General features: G+C 51.6%; 2 protein-coding genes across 2 annotated transcripts; both read right to left on the bottom strand.

The window, feature by feature from the left end:
* Nucleotides 1-2875: 2875 nt before the first annotated feature.
* On the bottom strand, nucleotides 2876-7168 carry Mcidas (multiciliate differentiation and DNA synthesis associated cell cycle protein). Its single transcript, XM_090331149.1, has 7 exons — nucleotides 7052-7168; nucleotides 6871-6967; nucleotides 6601-6692; nucleotides 5163-5235; nucleotides 4271-4494; nucleotides 3730-3840; nucleotides 2876-3569 (listed from the first exon to the last, which is right to left on the bottom strand). The coding sequence occupies exons 1-7, from the start codon at nucleotides 7166-7168 to the stop codon at nucleotides 3135-3137; spliced, it is 1149 nt and encodes a 382-aa protein (XP_090187275.1). The 3' UTR covers nucleotides 2876-3134.
* A 3103-nt stretch (nucleotides 7169-10271) lies between these two features.
* Ccno (cyclin O) lies at nucleotides 10272-13223 on the bottom strand. The gene is made up of 3 exons (XM_090331148.1): nucleotides 12837-13223; nucleotides 12197-12382; nucleotides 10272-11700 (listed from the first exon to the last, which is right to left on the bottom strand). Exons 1-3 carry the CDS (start codon nucleotides 13221-13223, stop codon nucleotides 11215-11217), a joined length of 1059 nt encoding a protein of 352 aa, XP_090187274.1. The 3' UTR covers nucleotides 10272-11214.
* Nucleotides 13224-19315: the final 6092 nt, after the last annotated feature.

Here is a 19315-nt window from a genome sequence, read left to right as displayed (position 1 = left end):
ACTCTCAGCCTCCTGAGTAGCTAGGACGGTACTCGGGTCCCTAGGATCTTTTATCTGCTATGGAATGGAAGGTGGTGTCCCCTGAAAAATGTCCACATGCTGAAACCCTCATTTCCAATGTGATGGTGTTTAGAAGTGAGATATTTCAGAGGTAGTTAGAGTTAGAATATGTCATAGGGTAGAGCACTTTCATGTGATTTTTGTCCCTCTGAGAGGAGAGAGACCTCCCTCTCTTTTCTTCCCCCCCCCCACCACTTACATCTACAAACAGGAAAAGGAAAAGGAACCTAATCAGCCAATATCCTCACCCCAATTTATTTTTGTTTTTGTTTTGTTTTAATACTGAGGTTTGCACTCAGATTCGGGGTTATTAGGCAGGCACTCCACCACTTTAACCACACCTTCAGGCTTCACCTATAAAACTTGATCTTGAACTTTCAGTCTCCAGAACTGAGAAATATCTATCATTTAAGCTGCAGGTCTATTTTGTTGTAGCAGCCCACACTAAGACACTGTACTTACTCTTTTTTATTTTCCTCAGGGCACTTTTGTTGTTATCTGCTTAGTTTTTATTTCTTCCTAGAAGAAAGCACATCTTTTGTTCTTTTACTGCTTTTTTTTTTAGTATTAACATTACTGAGATTCTCAGCAACATTCAGTAAATATCTAGTGGATGAATGAATGAATCTAATGTTTTAACTCTACTACCACTGATGGATGAAAGTTTTTCATGTCATTTGTCACAAGGGAATTTCCTCTCCCTAGAAATGGAAGTTACTTAGATAGAGTTGCTACTAGCTAACAAGACAGTTATAGGTCTTTAAAATGAAGAACAATATGAATTATGCATTTACTTAATCTAGGCATAGAAATACAAAGACTTTTGAGAAGTCTGTTGTTTATCAGGACAGGTTAAGTGACTTTGGTTTCTTTGCTTTATCATTTTTTTAATCATCCTGAACTATGGTAACATTATATTTGAGCTGATGAAAAAAATTCCATAACCACCCACTTTACTTTTTAGTCTGTTAGACAAAATATGAGGAAATGTGGTAAAATTTTATCGCTTTTTTTTGTTGCTTCTAAATGGCTCTTTAAATACAGATAACAGTGCACAGCACAAGCTGGAGAAACAGGTTGTGCCACACTACCCAACTCACCTGTTACCTGATAGGTCCACTCTGATGGCAGAACCAGCAATGTGGTGGTGTAGCACGCTTGGAGACTTGCCCAAGCTGAGCCCCTCAAGACAACAAGGAGCCACCTTAGGAGAATTATGGAGATTGGGACAAAACATTACTCATAGACAAAGGGCTTCTCTCTGCCCCCAACAGACAAAGGTAAAAGAAGAAAAGTCAAAGTGAAGGCATTATCTGTAACATATGTTTTCTTAGAAGATAAAGCCAAGCAATGTGAAGCTTGTTGTGTGTCTCAGTTTTACCTGTGGACTTCACATAAATAGTTTGCTTTTAACAATATTTTCACACATTGTTTTCAGCAAGAAAATGTGAACATTCTTTTGAGGGGTGAGGGGGGGCTGGAGGCTGTCCTAGGCTTGTCCCTAGGTATTTCTTTTTTTGCCAATCCTGGGACTTGAACTCTTTATGTGGGTGGTGTCCCTGAGCATCTTTTGCTCAAGGCTTGCTAGCACTCTACTACTTGAGCCACAGAGCCACTTCTGGCTTTTCTGTTTATGTGGTACTGAGAAATCCAACCCAGGGCTTCATGCATTCTAGGCAAACATACTACCACTAAGCCACATTACAAGTCCCACTGAGGTGCTGTTTTTTTGGCCAGTCCTAGGCCAAAACTCAAGGCCTGGGCACTCTCCATGGGCTTTCTCATGACTAGTGCTCTATCACTTGGGTCATAGCACCACTTCTGGCTTTTTCTCTGTATATGGTACCAAGAACTCAAACCCAGGGCTGGTGCAAGCTAGGCAAGCACTCTACCACTGGGCCATATCGGCAGGCCTGGGCTTTTTTTTTTCACTATTTGTTTTCTCAAGGCTAACACTCTACCACCTGAGCCACAGCTCCACTTCCAGCTTTTTAGTGGTTAATTGGAAACAAGAGTCCAATACACTTTCCTGCCCAAACTGGCTTTGGACTGCCATCCTCAGATCTCAGCCTCCAGATTAGCTGTGATTACAAGTGTGAGCCATTGTCACTTGACCAACAATAGACACACTTTTTTTTCTTTCATAGAATATGCCAGGTTTTTGTTTTTGTTTTTATTTTTGTTTTGCCAGTTCTGGGGCTTGAACTCACAGCCTGGGCACTCTCCATGGGCTTTCACAAGGCTAGAGCTCTACCACTTGAGCCACAGCACCACTTCTGGCTTTTTCTATGGACATGGTACCAAAGAATCGAACCTAGGTCTTCTTACATGCTAGGCGAGCACTCTACCACTAGGCCAAACTCCCAGCCCAGTTTTGTTTTTTGTTTTTTTGTTTCTTAGCAAAATTTGGTTTGGAGGTGGTCATTCTGTTTCACCAAATAAAACTGTGGGTATAAACATTTTTCATAGATATTGCAAATATATTTGAATAAATACTCTAAACAAATATGCCTCGCTTTTATTTTGCTGACAACCCTAGAGTCTGTGAATCTCACTTCATCTGAAGCAGCTGGTAGGTGAAATAAAGTTTTGTGGTAGGAATAAAATGAAATTTCCTTCCAGAATTGAAGGAAGTTGATGCATTGAGACATTTCCCCCACCCCAGTGGGCCTAGAGTCCTTTCACGGCCACATACTGGACAATTTCAGCAAAGCCTCCTGTAGTGAAAAATTACCCAGCTTCATAGCACCTTTTTACGTTCTTACAGAACTAGGACAGTGTGTGTGTGAGTGTGTGTGTGCGTGTGTCTGTCTGTCTATCTGTGAACATGGTCAACTGGTTTTCTAAATTAGAAGTAAATAGTTCTAGACGTACTAGAACATGTGCATACACAGTTTAGGGGAGGGAGTATATGACATTTCAGAGCAGAAATTTCCAGTGCTGGTAGAATATGTGGGTGAGTGGCAGTCCCTGCACAGAGGTCTGAAACTCGGATCTGGGACAGAGCGCCCGTCCCTCCCCCCTCCGCCCCTAGACTCTTCAGCTGGGTGGGGTTCAGAGCACCGTACCCCCAATCAGCTGGGGACCCAGCGGAATTTGTAGCCCCCGTTGGCTGTCCGGATGGTGAAGGCCTTGCCCTGGGGGAAGGCCAGGGTGCGGATGGTGCTGTGGCTGCGGATGGGGGTGCAGAAGGACCCGTCCTCGTCCAGCTCGCCGCGGCTCAGGCTCCCGGCGCTGCCGTCGGTGCGTAGCCCCCGGAAGGCGCCGTGCAGGTGGCCGGGCCGGGGGTCGGCGCTCGCGGGCTCGGGCTGCAGCCGGGGCCGCTTGGGATCACGGCTCTGCAGGGCTTCGTCGCAGCGCTGGGAAATCTCCCGGAGGATGGCGTCCACTTCCTCGCCGTCGTGGCCGGCGCCGCTGAACAGCTCCTCCAGGCTTCTTTTGGCGGACGCCTGGAGAAGGAAGGGCTGGGCCTGGGCCCCGCACTCCCGGGACTGGGAGATCATCAGCTTCTAGGAGAGGTGGGGAGAGCGCCGCGCTGGGGCCGGCCGGACCCGCCCTCGTCCCCGACCCCGCGGGGCCGCACCCCTGAGAGCCGGCTGGCGGGGACCCGGCTGCAGCTTGGACACCCCGATGCGCTGCCGCCCCGCACGTCTGCCTTCCCCCACTTACATCCAGCACCGAGGCCAGGTGCCGCGTCCGGCTGGCCAGTTCTTTGAGCTGCACGTTCCTCTCCTTGAGGCTGGCGATCTCCTCCTGCTTCTGGGTCAGCGTCTCGTGCAGCTTCGGGAGGAGACCCGAAGGCTGAGTCAGGCCCCGCCGCCGGGTCTCGACCCGACCCAGCTAACCCGGGCTCCAACGCGCTTCCACCTCGGCGATCGTCCATTCAACTTTATTATTATTATTATTTAAGTATTGGGTCTCCTACTTGTCTGAAATCGCTGTGCTCCCTGCACCCTTTCCCCAGGCCTCCCCTCGCCCCATCTCTCAGATGCGCCCATTCTCCCACCTCCGCCTTCCAGAGAGCTGGGGTCCCAGGCGTGCGCCAGCACACACCAAAGCAAGCCAGAGAGTTGAAGGCCGTCAGGTGAAGAATAAAATAAAGTCTGTGAGGTGAGGCTACTCCCTCTTATCTTGGAAGTTGGAAACCGAGTGGATTCCCCAGGGACCCACGTGAAAAGCCCACTTCCGCCCCGGGGGGGGGGGGGCCTACCTGGTTATTCTCCACGAGCGCGTTCCCCAGGGCTCTCTGGTTCTGGTCGGCCACCTCCTTCCAGTACTGCTCGGATGGAGGCCGAGGCGCGTCTGGAACTCGTGGAGGCGAGGGGTCCAGCGACGGGGAGGACGGGGAGAGGCACAGCCCGAGAGACACTTCGCAAGGCGAAAAGGGGAAATCTCCGGAGGAGGCCAGGGAGGGCGACATCAAAGAGGACGAGTCTGGGGAGAAAGTGGAAGTTGCCTTCAGACCCAGGTCCAGTCAGCCACAGGGACGAACGTCACGCGTGTGCATAGGGTGTGTTTTTCTCTCCCCACGGCCCTGTGCAAGGGGCGCCATCCTGTCCCTGCTGAGTTCCCCTGAACAGAATCAGGGGAACAGGCGTGAGCCTGGAAGCCACAACTCGCCACACTCTGTCCCTCACCCTATCCTATGCCACAGCACAGCACGGTGGCCTTTTCCTCAGTATTCACACCGACAGACCCCCAAGCCCCGCTACAGACCCAGATAGTCAACGTCTCCACTGGAAGAAGGGAGGTACCCAAAACATGAAGACGTCATTGACCCATGGGGAGATGAGGAGGCTTTCTCCTCCCTCCTCCCCCGCCCCCCTCTCTTTTTGCCAGTCCTGGGCCTTGAACTCAGGGCCTGAGCACTGTCCTTGGACTTTTTCTCAAGGCTAGAGCTCTACCACCTGAGCTTCAGCACCACTTCCAGCTTTTTTCTATGTATGTGGTACCAAGCAATCGAACCCGGGTCTTCGTGCCTGCTAGGCAAGCACTCCACCACTTGGCCACACTCCCGGCCGGTTTCCCGGTTTCCCGCATTCTTGACCACACAGCCTGAGCTAGGCTGATTTGGGGGAGGGAAGGGTGGCCGCTGCACTTGCCTGCGATGAGATCATCCACCGTGTCCCTGAACGTCTGCAAATCAAAGTCGTCTTCCGTTTGCAAACAATGGTTCTGAAATAAACCGGGAAAGTTAAATCAGTCCACAGCGCGCCTGGCCCGTCCGGAACAATTCCTCCACGGACAGACGACTCCCCAGGTTCCGCCGTGCAGTCTGCCACGCGTGTCCGTGCACAGCAGGGGCGCCTATCTGACAACGCAGGTCCCATTGGGAAGCAGAACCCCCGCACGTTTGCACCGAGCTGCCTGGGACGCCTGGCGCGCCAGTGCCAACGGAGACCACCGGGCTGCAGCTAGCCGATTAAGCACCCAACGCCAGGCGCTGGGCTGCGGGCATTGGCTCAGCACCGGCTGCCGCGACGGTTTCTTGGGAACCCGTGTCCCTCGTCTCCAATGTTCCCCCCTCTCGTTCCAGTGAGGGAGCTCTCTAAGAGCAGAGAGCCTGGCGTAGACACCAAGTCTTTCTTCCCAAGACCTGAGGGCACGCAGAGTCGTCCACGGAGGACACTGAAAGTCGTGCTCCGGGAGGGGGGGGCGCGGGCTCCGTGGCCTCCCCCTCTCCTTAACGGAAGGGAAGGGTGGGCTCTGATGGAAAGAGTTGCCTGCGTTGCTCTTTCCAGTTTCTCCAAAAAGTTACCTTTCTCTGTACATAGGACGCCCGTGGGCCCCTCTCAGGGTGTCTGGAGATGGGGGAGGTAAAAAAAATGTTTACAAAAAATTATTTTAAAAAGTAATGTAAGTCCATCAGTTAATCCTCCGTGGTCCACCTGAGAGTATCCGCAAGGGGTGGAAGTGGGTGCCAAAAGGCAGGATGGGGGAGGGAACCCAAAAGAAGGAAAGTGCCTTTCAGTCTCAGGATAGGAGGAGAGGACTCTGATGTATTTTATATATGCGTATTTGGTTATTTGAAGTAGGATAGGGAAGGGAGGAAAACAAGATAAGGGGCTGGGGTAGGGGGAGGGAAATGGGGACCAAGACATGAGAAAGGGTATCAATGTATGTGAATTAATGTACCTTCTATCTGGTGAATATAATGTAACCCTTCTATTAATTACAATAAAAATATGCGGAAAATAGTGCTCCAGTGCACAGGTGCCTGCTCTGCAGAGAGGAATGGTTTTCGTTAACTTCTGGTAGCTTTCCTTCTCTCTTCTACTCACGGAATTCAGTGAGCGGCTGGGAAGTGGGGAAAGGAGACAAGACACATCGCATCCTGCGAGCTTGCGCCCTGCTCTCTCAGAGTGCCATCTCCTCGCTGCCTACATGGGAAAGGAATACAGCTCTGGAAATTCGGGGTTGACCACATTCAACGAGGGAGAGAAACTGCGGGTCTGGGAGACTCTGGTCCTCAAAGCAACGTAATAAATAAACCCCTCACCCTGCAGCGAGGCCGGGGTCACCACGTCATGGGAAAGGTACCTGCGATGCAGCAGGGTCACCACAAGGCGGCGCGTCGGACCCGAGGAGCGAGGTGCAGTCCGCGAGGTCCTGCAGGTCGATGGTGGCAAGGGCTGCGCGGGGAGACCGGGAGACACGTGCCAGGGGAGAGGCGGGGGGGGGGGGGCTAAGCCTTCCTGCCAGGCTCGCCGGGACATCGGAGCCCAGGGAGAGGAAGCTCCGGGCCGCGCTCGCAGCACCCACCCGGCACGGGGAATCCGAGGGGGAGCGCAGGTGCCTCGCGGGGCTCACCTGGCAGCGCGCCCGGCTCGGGGTCCGCAGGGTCCTCGTACACCGACACCCCGCTGTGGCCGCTGCATCCCGGAAAGAACTTCCGAGGAGGGACAAACTACGAGGACAAAGAAACTGTGACTGCGGCCCCGAGCGCGGAGCGTTCAGCTCTGCGTGCGCCACCCCGGCCCACGATCCCCACCTTTCTCTCCGGCTTCCCGAGCTTGCCCGGGGGTCGAGCCGACAGCTCCAGCATCCTGTTGGGGCAGATGCTGTCGAAGGCCCGGCGTGCCACCGCGCCGTCCCCGCACGCCTGCATCCTGTCTCCCCGCGCGCACGGCTCGGCCCCGCTGGCCCGGCCGCGGATGGCGAGCGACCCGCACCGTGCGCCCCTGCGCCGGCCCGCTCCGGAGTCGGCCGCGGTGGAGGGAGGCGCGGGGCCGGGAGGGAGCACGAGGAGGGCGGAGAGGAGAGGCAGGACCGCCGCGCGGGAGGGGTGGCTCGCGCCTGGGCGCCAGAGGTGGCGCCTTCAGCCCGGGGCAATCTGCGAGCGGGCGGAGGCGTGAACCCAACCTGGCAACCCCGCTTCCCCCGGGAGCCGCGAGCGCGCGGCCCGGCCCGCGAGCGCCCTTCCAGGGAGCGTTGGCGCCGCTGCCTCCGGACCTCTGCCAGACGAAGGAAGGGGAAGAACGGGATGGGGGCGAGGCGGGGCAGGAGAGCCTCACTGGTCCCTGGTCCTGGGTAACGCCTTCCGATCTGGAGAATCTCAGAGGGAAAAAAATGAACGATCGTTTCCTTTTCTGTACACCCCAGCCACCAAGCACGCAGTACACGTGTAGTGACAGTTCCCATAGGCCGACTGCCCCGTAGAATTTAGAAAGGGTGTCGAAGCCCCGCGGGGAACAGGCCCCAGGTGACAGAAACCTCTGCCCCCAAATCTGGGCAGCATTCCGGGTCTCAAGGAGACGTCCACTTAGTCTCCTGGCCAAAAATTCCACTCCACATCTCAGCCTGGCAAAAGAAGTGATGGCACTTACACATTCTTCTCCCCTAGCCCCTGAACACCTTAAGGGAGATTGTCCCAAGGCTCCTGAAAACCCAGCCTCACCCTTCCCGAGACCCCAGCTGTGCGCCCCACAGCTGCGCTCTTTACAGCTAGTCGGGCCTGTCTTAGCCCCCCTTCCCCAGCAGGAACCCTCTCCCTGGAAGAGCATCGACCAGAAAGGTGCATCATCCCGAGAGAGGGCCTTCCTCAGGACCATTCAGATTCCTCCATTTAACTCAGTCATCTGAAATTGCACTCAGAGTGTCTTCCTGATGCATGCCTTGTTTTTGCCTTATACTTAACACTGGAAGCCAAAGATCCTCTTCTAAAGACTAGACTAGAGTCATGGCTCAAGCAGTAAAGCTCCTGTCTGCTCAGTGCCCTGCCCTGACTTTAAACTCCAGGACATCCAGGGAGAGTGACTCATTCCTGGAATCCTAGCTACTTGGGAGGCTAAGGTCAGAACCCCCTGTTTACGTGTGGATAGCGACAAGAATGATGTGGGTGGGTGATAAGGGGTTGTCTCTTGTCCCCACTATGCCTGAAACATAGATGGGAGGATCATGAGCCATGTCAGTCCAGGTAAAATAAGCTACACTCTATTTTAAAAATAACAAAAACTAGAAGGACTGGGAGGGGGTGGCTCAGGTGGTAGAAGGCTTACCTAGTGAGTCCAAAGCCCTGTGTTCAGGCTGTGTGTGTGTGTGTGTTTGCCAGTTCTGGGCCTGGGCACTATCCTTGAGAGCTTCTTTTGCTCAAGGCTAGTGCTCCACCACTTGAGCCATAGCTCCACTTCCAGCTTTTCCTGAGTAGTTTATTGGTGGACTTTTCTGCCTAGGCTGACTTCCAACCGCAGTCCTCAGATCTCAGCCTCCTGAGTTGCTAGGACTAAAGATGTGATACACCAGCACCTGGCCAGGCTATTAAATATCATAATTTTTCATTTGCACCCATTTTCTGGGTGAAGAAACAAGATACCACTAGTAGTGATAGAGAATAAGGAAGGGTGGGCTGGAAGAGTCTAGGAGACCCTCTGACCCAAAAACATGAGTTCACAGGTCAGCTAGCTGGAGCTGATGTAGCCTTGCTAGTGGGGACGAGCTCTGGTTTGGAGTCAGAGCACACAAGGACAGGGATTAAACTCCACCACACCGATCTTCTAGGTCTTCAGGAAAGCACCACCACTCACCTCAACAGTGTCATAAAGACGGAAGGGGCTATGTAAACAGACTGGAGCTTAGTATGGGTAAATAATGTAGGGTTTTTTGTTTTTATTGCTACAGATGTTTGAACTTACGACCTTGTGCTTGCTACACATGTTCATCCATTTGAGCTATACTCAGAAACATTTTCTTTTGGGGGGGCAGGATCCAGCCTCAGACCATGACCCCCCTGCTTCAGTCTCCCAGGTAGCTGGGATCATAAGCATTTGCCATGATACCAACTTAGGGAGAGGTGGGCATCTCACTGCTGTGAAACCACATTCCTTCAGGCCCCTGTCCCTAGCATCACTCACAGCATTGCCTGTGCTGCTTTTTTGAAAACAGCTTTTGCAGTTACACCTCCAGCTGGGAGAACACAGAATAAGGCAGCCCAGGTGCTGGAAATCACTTGGAGATTGTACATGTAGAGAAGTGCAAGGGCAGTTCTCTAAATTTGCTTTGTTTTTGTCATATGCTTTGACTTACTCTAAATGCAGAAGCAAATGACAGGAATTCTTCCTCAAAAACTGTTCAAAGCATTCAGTAATTAACACTTTCCCCTATTTGGTTTATGCCTCTCTGCTCCAAGTTCCCCCCCACACAACATAAACTTTCACTGTGTAGACTACCACTAGTCCTCACATCTTGAGGTCTTGCTAGGTGCAGGCCCTGTACTGGGCACAGAATTGTAAGGAACCTCCCCATACAGCCTGGGCTCAGACCTTTAAAATAAATGCTACAGATAAGACTTGGGACACAGTTATGTATTTAATCAGTATTTTATACGTTAGAATATTTCAGCAATCTCACGTAAGTTTCACAACCATGTGGATATCAATTGTAGAGCTGCAGGTGGTGGAGCCAAGGTCCAAGGCCTGCAGCATATTCATGATAATGAGAATGAAAATGTGACCACCATAAAATCACAGACATCCCAGCAAACCACCTCTCTTCCCAATCTAGTTTCTCTGTCTGTGACATGGTGAAACAAGGAGAATGCCCTGCATGGAGCGCTCTCAGTAAATAACTTGTGAGGAAGTTTTGAGAATGTCCAGAAAAATATTAATGAGGGCTGTTTAGCAGTGTGAAGAATAGGATTCACCTGGGAGTTTGGATTAGTGGTAGAGTGCTTGCCTAGCATGCACGAATACCCGGGGTTCGATTTCTCGGTACCACATACATAGAAAAAAAGCCAGAAGTGGTGCTGAGGCTCAAGTGGTAGAGTGCTAGCCTTGAGAAAGTCAAGGCCAAGACTAGGAAAAAAAAATAGGATTCTGGAATAAGATCACCTGCCATTACACTCTGACACCTGTGAAAAACTGCTTCACAGAATTGTTACTGGCTTGAAAAAGACAAATGCTGAAGACAGTGTACAGTGTGCAGTGAGCACCTAACACAGCCTTTATTACTATCCTGCCCTTGTCACCCTGAGCTTACAGGTAAGTGTGAACAACGGAGGATCCATGAGATTACAGCAGAGAGGGAGCCCACCTTGCGACAGCCCTCAGCCTGCAAAACCTTTCCACCTTTTGCCCATTGCATGTGGGATCCTCTGTAGTGGAATATGTGGCTTCAGCCTCTGCTGTAGTGTGCTTATCTGGTCCCCACAGCTTTCTGCTTCCATAACCACCTGCAGTCGTGGATGCAGCTAGTGGCTCCTGGACAGCACAGGCTGTTCTGCCACGCCTCACACCTCAGCACACTCCTGGGGCACCTGGTGGCGTCCTCACACTCCTCCCACCAGGGTCAGGGGACCGAGCAGGTGAGTGAAGTTGACTGGTCTAATTAGACCGTGGCTAAGTCCTTCTCACTGAGTTGCTAACTGTAGAGTGAAGCCGAGGCCGAGGACGATCCACAAACTGCCAGCCAGCGACCGCCGGTTAATTTCACTTCTGTGAAGGGCAGATGGTAAATACAGCAGCAATTCAGACCAACCATGACAGATAGCCTGGATATTCGGGAAAAACAGCTCCAGGCTGAATAAATAAACCACCAGCTAGGTGCTGCTATTGTACACTATTGACACGCAGCCGGGTGGCGGCGACCCCAAGTCCTGAGCCCTCCCAGTTCTGGGCGGAACTGCGCCCCTCGGGGCGGGAGGGGGAGAGCGGGCGTCTTTTAGTTCAAGCTGGGAGACAGGCTGCACTTCTCGGAGACCTGCAGCGGCAGCATGTGGGTCAGGGAGGCGCCGTTGATGGCCACCAGCAGCTGCAGCTTGCGCAGGCAGTCCCGCAGCGCCGCCTCGGGGTGCTCGCCCAGGTGCAGGTCCACGGGGCGCGGGAGCTGCAGCATGCGGTCCGCCAGCGCCAGGCAGCAGATGGCCAGCAGGGAGGGGGTGTAGCTGGCGAAGGCGTAGTCGGCCAGACTCAGCTCCGCCACCGCCCGCGCCAGGGACTGCGCCTCCAGGGCCTCGCAGGCCGCCGCCTGCCCGGCCTCCACGCGGGCGTGAGTGAAGTGTTCCAGGAAGAAGCTGATGGTGGGGGCGCTCAGGCTGAAATGCAGCTTGTGCAGCACGATGCACTCGAGGTTGCAGAGCTGCTGCCGGGAGAAGGCGCCGCAGCACAGGGCCAGGAGCTGTTTCACCCTGGGCGGGTGCACCTCCACCTGCAACACAGGGGGGCTCAGTCCCCGCCGCCCCGCCCCCCTTGCCGCTTCTGGAAAATAAAAGAGAAAATGGGGACCCCTTCATCCCTTGAGTCAACGCACAGCTGCGCCTCGGCCCTCCCCCGCCAGCCCCCACTGGAGAGGTAGGTAGGTGGGTGGGTGGGTGGGGAGCCCTGCGCTCCAGGACCGCACTCTCCGCGCGGCTCCGCTTCCAGCTCCTTGGGAGTGGTGGACTGGAGCTCGGCGTCGCTCCGGCGTTTCTGCCGGGGCCGGCTGTGGTTCTCCCACCGCAGCCTCCCGGCACCCAGCGGTGGGCGCAAGTGTTGAGTGGTCTTCCTTTTGGGACTGATTACAGAGGGTCTCTTTAGAAGCCGAAGGGAGAACCGTGAAGGTCGGGCTGTGGAAGGAACCCGCGGCGGAGGGCGGAGTCGCGCGCGGGCGAGCCGGGCTTTCCCGGGAGGGAACGCTCCCGAGGCTTCACCCGAGACTCGAGTACCTGTTTACTAGCGATGAGCAGGGCGGTGACTCCCAGCAGCTGGAAGCAATCGGCAGCCACCGGCGTGGTGGTGAGGAAGCGGTCCAGCGTGTTCACCGCCAGGCACAGCGACTCGAAGGAGAGGCCGAACTGCCGGTGCACGGGGATGAGCCAGCTGAGCAGCTTACAGCGCGCCTCGGCCGTCACCTGCGGGGAGGGAGGAGGGGGCGGCCGGCTCAGCCTGGGGCTGTGGGGAGCCGGGGTCGGGGAGCCCTGGGGCTTCCTCCAGGTGGACGGAGAGCAGAGCGGGAAAGCGCGAATGGATGCCCGGCTCTGGGCCAGCGCAGAGGTCACCACGTTACCTCGCGCAATCCTGGCTCTCGGTGGAAGGTCGGGGCTTGGGGAGCAGTCCACTTTGCAGAAATTTTTTTTAAGGGCGGGGACTGTAAAATAGGAGTCTTAACTGGAACCCAAATAGACCTCTGCACTCCACGCTGCCCCACTATTACCGCGGCGACTTGGGGTGGGGACAATCAAGGCCCGGCTTCCCCCGCTCTGGGAAGCTCGCTCTTGCCCGTCTGGGCTGCTCGGGGTTGGACGCCGCGAAGGGCAGCCGAGGGGACGGGAGGGAGCGGGACGGGAGGGGCGGCGGCGGCCTCACCTGTGGCTGCCGCGCCAGAGACGCCCGCGGGTGGAAGCGGCTCTCCTGCGCCCTGCGGAAGGCGTAGCAGCTCGGGCCGTAGTCGCGGAAGGTCTGGAGATCCAGCGGTGTATTCGACTGGGCCGGGCCGGGCAGGGGGCTGCAGGCCCGAGCCTCCGACGCTCCAGGGCTGTCGGCGGCATCCGAGCCCGAGCTCGGGGACTCGGACAGGTCGCCAACGCCAGAGTCTCCGGGGAGCGGGCGCGGGAGCAGCGGGAGCAGCGGCTCCTTCCTCCGCAGGCGCGGTCGCCGGCTCTTCTTCACCGGGGCGCGGAGGTTCTGATCGCTGTCCCTCCTCCCAACCCTGGCCGCCGGGCTCGTGGGGCTGGCCGGCGAGGGGGTCACCATGATGCAGCCGGGTGGCCGCTCCGCTGTCCCCAACGCGCGGGCGGTAACGGGCGCGCGAAAGAGACGGGGCGTGGCGCCTGGCGCGCCCCTAAGTACTGAGCCTTGACCCTTCCCCTCGGCCACACCCGCCACTTCTCAGTGGCTGGGCCCCGCGCGGCACGAGAGCCGCGCTTTTCCCGACGAGGAACGCCTCCCGTCCCCCGCCGGCGGCGGGTAGAGGGAGCCGGGAACCGGGGGCGGGGGACGCACAGCGCGCCGCGCATCTGCCAATCACCGCGCGCCCTGCGTGCGTCCTGCGTTACCTGGGCAACCGGAGCCCGGGACGTGGCGGGAGCCTGGGCCGCCTGGGCCCTGCCAGGTGAGAGGCGGGCCGGCCAGAAGGCTCGTCTGTCCCCTAGCAAAAAAAGGGTCGTCGTTGGCCAGATGGCCCTGACACACTGCGAGCACCTTCCATGTTGGGCTCTCGCTCAGATCGACTGATTTTTGTGGAAGTTTACTTCTGAGCTTCCGATGGAAGACTGGAATCGTGTCCGCAGTTTTCTCCAGGGATCCATACAAGTAATGAGGATTCGTTTGCGTTCGTTCCCGTCAGTATCCCTCCCTCCTCTGCTCCTTCCTTCCTTCCTTCCTTCCTTCCTTCCTTCCTTCCTTCCTTCCTTCCATCTCTGGAGTCGAGCTTTGGCGTGTTCCCCTGGGCAGCTGTTGTATGTAAGCTCTAGGTCCAGCAATCAGACATTCGTGATCAGATAGAACCCCAAAGTGCACATACAACCTCACCACAAGTCTGTGGTCTTAAAAACAGCACTTTGCCCAGAGCTTTTCTCCCTGAGCCAAATAAGCTCAGGCTGCAGGCGGTTAAGAGCATTCATGTGTCTTAGGCCTGGCATTTCTAGATTCATGCAATTGCTCACAGCCTGTTCCGATTTAGGTCATTATAATCTAACCTCTGCCCCAGAAGTTCAGTCCTTTCAGAGATAGTCCCTGCTCCCGGAACAAGGAAGAAATATAGCAAGTAAAGGGTGTGTGTGTGTGTGTGTGTGTGTGTGTGTGTGTGTTAGGGGGAGCATCCAGGCATGAGGGACAGCACTGGACATGACACACACTTCTACTGGTTTTGTCAGCAGACTTCCGTCCCGGTGGAGTCCTCTGACCTGAGAGAAGCTAGGCATATCCTAGGGCAGGAACTCTTGAATTGTTCAAAACTATTCCAAAAGGGAAGTTGTTAGGTGCCATATGAACAGCAGGTCCACTTCATCTCATTCCAGAAGAAAGCTGGAAAAAGTGTATGCCACCAAGATGCCAATTTCTGCCTCTACAAGTTTAGAAATGTAATGGTGAGAATGAGACGGTGTGTCCCAGAGATGCAGATGAGAGGAAAAGAACAGATTTCATAGCCAGACATTTATTCAAATAGCAACCAGAGATTCGCTGGCTCAGAATCACCTGGGATGGAGCCAAAGTGCAGGTGCCTGGCCTCAGTTGCTTCTCAGGCCTCTCAGGCTATTGTTAGGAAACATTATGGGAGGAGCAGTTGATTCCTAAGGGTTCAGATATCAGACTTCTTCCTAGAAAAGCTTTGTGGGTGAATAGGAAGAACATGGGAATTCCAGTTCTTATTACCTATCCAGATGGCTGGTATGGTACCGTGGAAAGAACACTCAGTCCAACTCCATGGTCCAAATTGACATCCTTTCATTGACTTTCTTTTTGAATATAAAAAAGATGAGATAGTGCCGAGTGCTGTGGCTCACACCTGTAATCCTACCTACTCTGGAGGCTGAGATCTGAGGATCAAGGTTCAAAGCCAGCCCAGGCACAAAAGGACCTGAGACTCTTATCTCCAATTAACCTGTAGAAAAAGGAAGTGCAATAAGGGTGATGACAGAAGACCTCCTGGGTTTAGGAGTGACAGACTGACAGCGCAAATACAAGATCCATTGAAATTCAAATGTCAGACTTTTTTTTTTTTTTTTTTTGCTATTCCTGGGCTTGAACTCAGGGCCTGAGCACTATCCTTGGGCTTTTCTCAAGGCCAGCGCTCTACCACTTGAGCCACAGCACCGCTTCCAGCTTTTTCTATGTATGTGATACTGAGGAATTGAACCAGGGTCTCTGTGCAGGCTAGAGGCAAGCACTCTACCACTAGGCAAAACTCCCGGCCCCAAATGTCAGATTTTTTGTTTGTTTGTTTTGGTCAGGGTAATGTATAGAAGGGTTACAGTTACATTTGTCAGGTAGTAGGTACAATACTTCTCACACATTGATACCCCTTGGTATGTTTTTGTCCCCATTCTCCACCCCCCCATGTCAGATTTTTAAAAAACATGTTTTGTTGTTGTTGTTGTTGTTGTTGTTGTTCCTTAGGACCTGGGCTCTGTCCCTGAACTTTGTCATTCAAAAACTAGCAATCCTTCACTTTGTGCCATAATGACACTTCTGGTTTTCTGGTGGTTAATTGGAGGTAAGAATCTCATGGATTTTCCTGCTCAGGATGGCTTTGAATAACAGTCCTCAGCTCTTAGCTTCCTGAGTAGCTAAGATTACAAGTGTGAGCCACCAGTGCCTATTTTCAAATATATTTTTTATTAAAGAATTTATTAACATTGACTTTTACATCATATTTCAAATGACGTGTTTAACAAACAAGAAGGGAATCTCTATATATACAAATACATCAGTATGTCCTAGATATTTATTAGATAAAAGTTCCTCAATGTTTATCTGAGATCTAAATATCACATGAAACATATGGAACATATTTATGCTAATAGATGCTTTATTTTGTGCGCGCGTGTGTGTGTGTGTGTGTGTGTGTGTGTGTGTGTGTGTTACTGGGGATTGGATGCAAAGCCTGTGCTTGATAGATTCAAAGCACCCCAACACTTGTGCTGCCATCAGAGGAAGATTCTTTGTTCTTAATCTGATATTCAGATTTAAGTGGGCACCGTGACCTCAGGACTATAACCTACATGAGTGCCATGGACTTTTGCAGTAAGAATAACTAGCTGGCCTGGGAAGGCTTCCCAAAACCTTGGTGGTCAAGCTAAGATAGGAGAGGATTTGGGCAATAATATTATACCAAGAGGAAAAAGATGTGAGAGTTGCTGGCAGCAGAATCCCCAGAAGTTCTATACAGGGTCTCTATCCCAACTACCCAATATAAAATGACTAGAACAGAGAATCAAGGAGAAGCGAAGAGTTAGTGGAAAGAGTAGCAAATACTCATGTAAAACTTACGTTATCAAGTACTACATTCTGCTATTTGTGTATATTACACTGATGAGTATTAAGCACAAGACTGTCAGTAGCTTGGAAAAATTGTTTTGTTTTACAAAGGAGAAAACGGAAGCATAGAGAGAGTACTAAAGTAACTCAGTCAAGGTAAACCAGTAAGAGGCAGAGCTAAGATGCAGATTTCACCTGGATCATCAGCAGCAGGCCCTTATAGTGCCTTGTACACTGTATTAGGTATTTAAATGTTTAAATGTTACTGAAGCCACTGAAAAGGTAGAAAGAGATGGTATCTTTTGTTGAAGAGACTGAGATGTGGAAAGGGATTGGAGGAGCAAGTTGGAAGGCAAGAGATGCTGTGGGAATGGTGATAGAGGGAAGAGTGGAGTCAATAGATATTTCAGAGAAAGATGAAAAGGTTCAGAGTTGGAGGACAGAACAGATTAAGGAGGTCTTTGAGTCTGAATTTATACACCAGGCAAAAGTAATAAAGTCTCTGAAGGTCTAATTAATATCTAAACTTGTGAATTCTATTCAACTAAGTCTTTTTTTTTCCTGTTGGTCATGGTTCTTGAACTCATGACCTTGTTTCTGGCCCTGAGCTTTGGAACCCCTATCCCTAGATCTCAGCCTCCTGAGCAGTGACTATTACAGGTGTGAGCCACCAGCTCCTGGGGTTCAGCTAAGTCTTGAAAGATAGAACTCAGTCAGGATCCAGGATTTTTGTACAAGCAGTATCAACTTTCACATGCTTCCATTGTGCTTCATGGTATTTGGCAAAAAAATTAACTTGCAGGGATTTATTGTAAGCATTCCAGTCATAAAGAATATTTTAATTTAGGAAACATTTTTTAAAAAATTTTCTTAGCTGGGCGCCAGTGGCTCACGCCTGTAACCCTAACTACTTAGGAGCCTGAGATCTGAGGATCTCGGTGCAAAGCCAGCCCAGGCACAAAAAGTCCATGAGACACTTGTCTCCAATTAACCACTAAAAACTCAGAAGTGGCACTGTGGTTCAAGTCATAGAGTGCTAGCCTTGAGCTGAAGAGCTTAGGTACAGTGCCCAGGCCCAGAGTTCAAGCCCTATGACTGACCAAAAAAAAATTTAAAAACTTTTTTTTTCTTACTTAGAATTGAATGAAACTGCAAACTTTCTGGCATGAATAACTGAAAAGATGAAGTTGTTGTGACATGGGGAAAAACAAATGAAGAAATGAGCTTTCCACCAGACATACGCATGGAAGCTTGAGTGAACATTTGAACACACAAGTGGAGAGTTCAAGAGTGAAGTTGGTCTAGGAATAGATTTTGGTGTCCTCATTGCATAAAGGCAATCAGTACCATTGACTCTGAACAACAAATCTGTGGCTCTTTCCATCTTACCACAATGCTTTCCTGATTAGCCATTCCCCTGCTATCCAACTTGCTGTTTAAACCTAGTTCAATGTAGTCATTGATGGGACTTGGGAGGCAGCATCCCTCACTTCCCCTAGGCTGTACTTTCAACCTTCTACAGTTTTCTACCCAACATCTTCACTCAGGAACATAGGTGCTGCATGTTATCTACCTTAATTGTTGTTGCTGCTCTTCTTCGGGCCCTGGGGCTTGGACTCAAAGCATGGGCACTGTCCCTGAGTTTCTTTTGCTCATGGCTAGTGCTCTACTACTTGAGCCACAGCTTCACTTCTGGCTTTCTTTGGATAGCTAATTCGAATAAGAGTATAACAGTCTTCTTTGGCTGGGCTGGCTTGAACTGCAATTCTTGGATCTCAGCCTCCTGAGTAGCTCGGATTGCACATGTGAGCCACCAGCTCTCTGGCTTATTTCCTTAATATTTGTGGTATGAACGATCTGGTCCAAATTCAGAGCTTTTTGTTTTCCCCTGTGAAATAACTTTAAAATTAATTTCTGCTTATTAATCTCTCTGGGACCTATGCCCAGAAAGAGCAAGGTAAACCTGAAATACTTTAAACATGTAAAACCTAATTAAAGCCAAGTTTCTATAATAAAAGCTGCTTAACCATGACTTGACCTGTTCGCTTTCAGGTGCCATTTATGAAATGTTATTAGCATATTAATATAAGGGTACGAAAAGAGGATTGTCTTCTTTTTGTCTCAGTTGAAAACTTGAGCTTGAGAGGAAAGGCCCTCTCTCACCTGGCTCCAACTCTCACTGGAGTTGAATTTGGAACTGAACTTTGTTTCCGTCAACAAAGCAGTGGGTGGCCAAAAACTGGACAACTTTGTTAGTACCTCAAGTAACCTTTAAACTCAGTTTGATGTCACTGAAAATTACAGTATTTACTTAAGAAGCTGTTTTCTATTACTGTACTTAAGCTCTGAAAATTGAGGCATATTTAAGGCTCTTTAAGTCAGACAAGTTTTGCAGGTATTTAGTAAACAAAGGGTAGCACATTTTAAAGGAAGGTCTAGACTTTTGTCTTCAGCTTCTGTGGAAATCTTGTTACTGCCTTCTAGTGTTTTGCCAATTCCCAGTTCAGTATAGGTTCAGTACACACACTCAGGGCACTGCTACTTCCCTCCAGCACTGCTGTGCTTTGGCTGGGGCAATCTGCCCAGTACAGGTAGAACTCCCACTTGGAAATTTTGCTTCTGAGGCAAAGTCTTTGGGTTCGAAGAACAATAGTTCTGTAGCTTCAGGCAATTTATTCAAGTCATTTTTCAGTTTCCCTGACTGTTAAAATATAGTATAGTTATTTATCTTTGTAGCTTTTAGGTTTTGATGGTTTTATCTTCTTCACTTTATCTATGGTGCATTCACATGTATATCTTTGGGAGGGTAGAGGAGGAGAACCCAGAACTTGAGGGGAAAATGGTGAGAGAGTGTGCAGCAGTGGAGC

Source organism: Megascapheus bottae, chromosome 4 (assembly GCF_031878675.1).
Source record: "Megascapheus bottae isolate mThoBot1 chromosome 4, mThoBot2.hap1, whole genome shotgun sequence".
NCBI classification, from domain to species: domain Eukaryota; kingdom Metazoa; phylum Chordata; class Mammalia; order Rodentia; family Geomyidae; genus Megascapheus; species Megascapheus bottae.
The sequence above is the reverse complement of the archived record's forward strand: the minus strand, read 5'-3'. Positions and strand labels throughout refer to the sequence as shown.

Bases quoted from the DNA above. Each gene is read 5' to 3' on its own strand.
- Mcidas (XM_090331149.1), bottom strand. From the start codon at position 7,168: ATGCAGGCGTGCGGGGACGGCGCGGTGGCACGCCGGGCCTTCGACAGC. The intron at 5,236-6,600 runs GTACCTTTCCCA...GGTTTATTTCAG, and splicing joins GTGACCCTGCTGCATCGCAG to AACCATTGTTTGCAAACGGA. The intron at 3,841-4,270 runs GTAGGCCCCCCC...CTCCTCCCGAAG, and splicing joins CGCTCGTGGAGAATAACCAG to CTGCACGAGACGCTGACCCA.
- Ccno (XM_090331148.1), bottom strand. From the start codon at position 13,223: ATGGTGACCCCCTCGCCGGCCAGCCCCACGAGCCCGGCGGCCAGGGTT. The intron at 12,383-12,836 runs GTGAGGCCGCCG...CCCTCCCCGCAG, and splicing joins CTCTGGCGCGGCAGCCACAG to GTGACGGCCGAGGCGCGCTG. The intron at 11,701-12,196 runs GTACTCGAGTCT...CCTGTGTTGCAG, and splicing joins TGCTCATCGCTAGTAAACAG to GTGGAGGTGCACCCGCCCAG.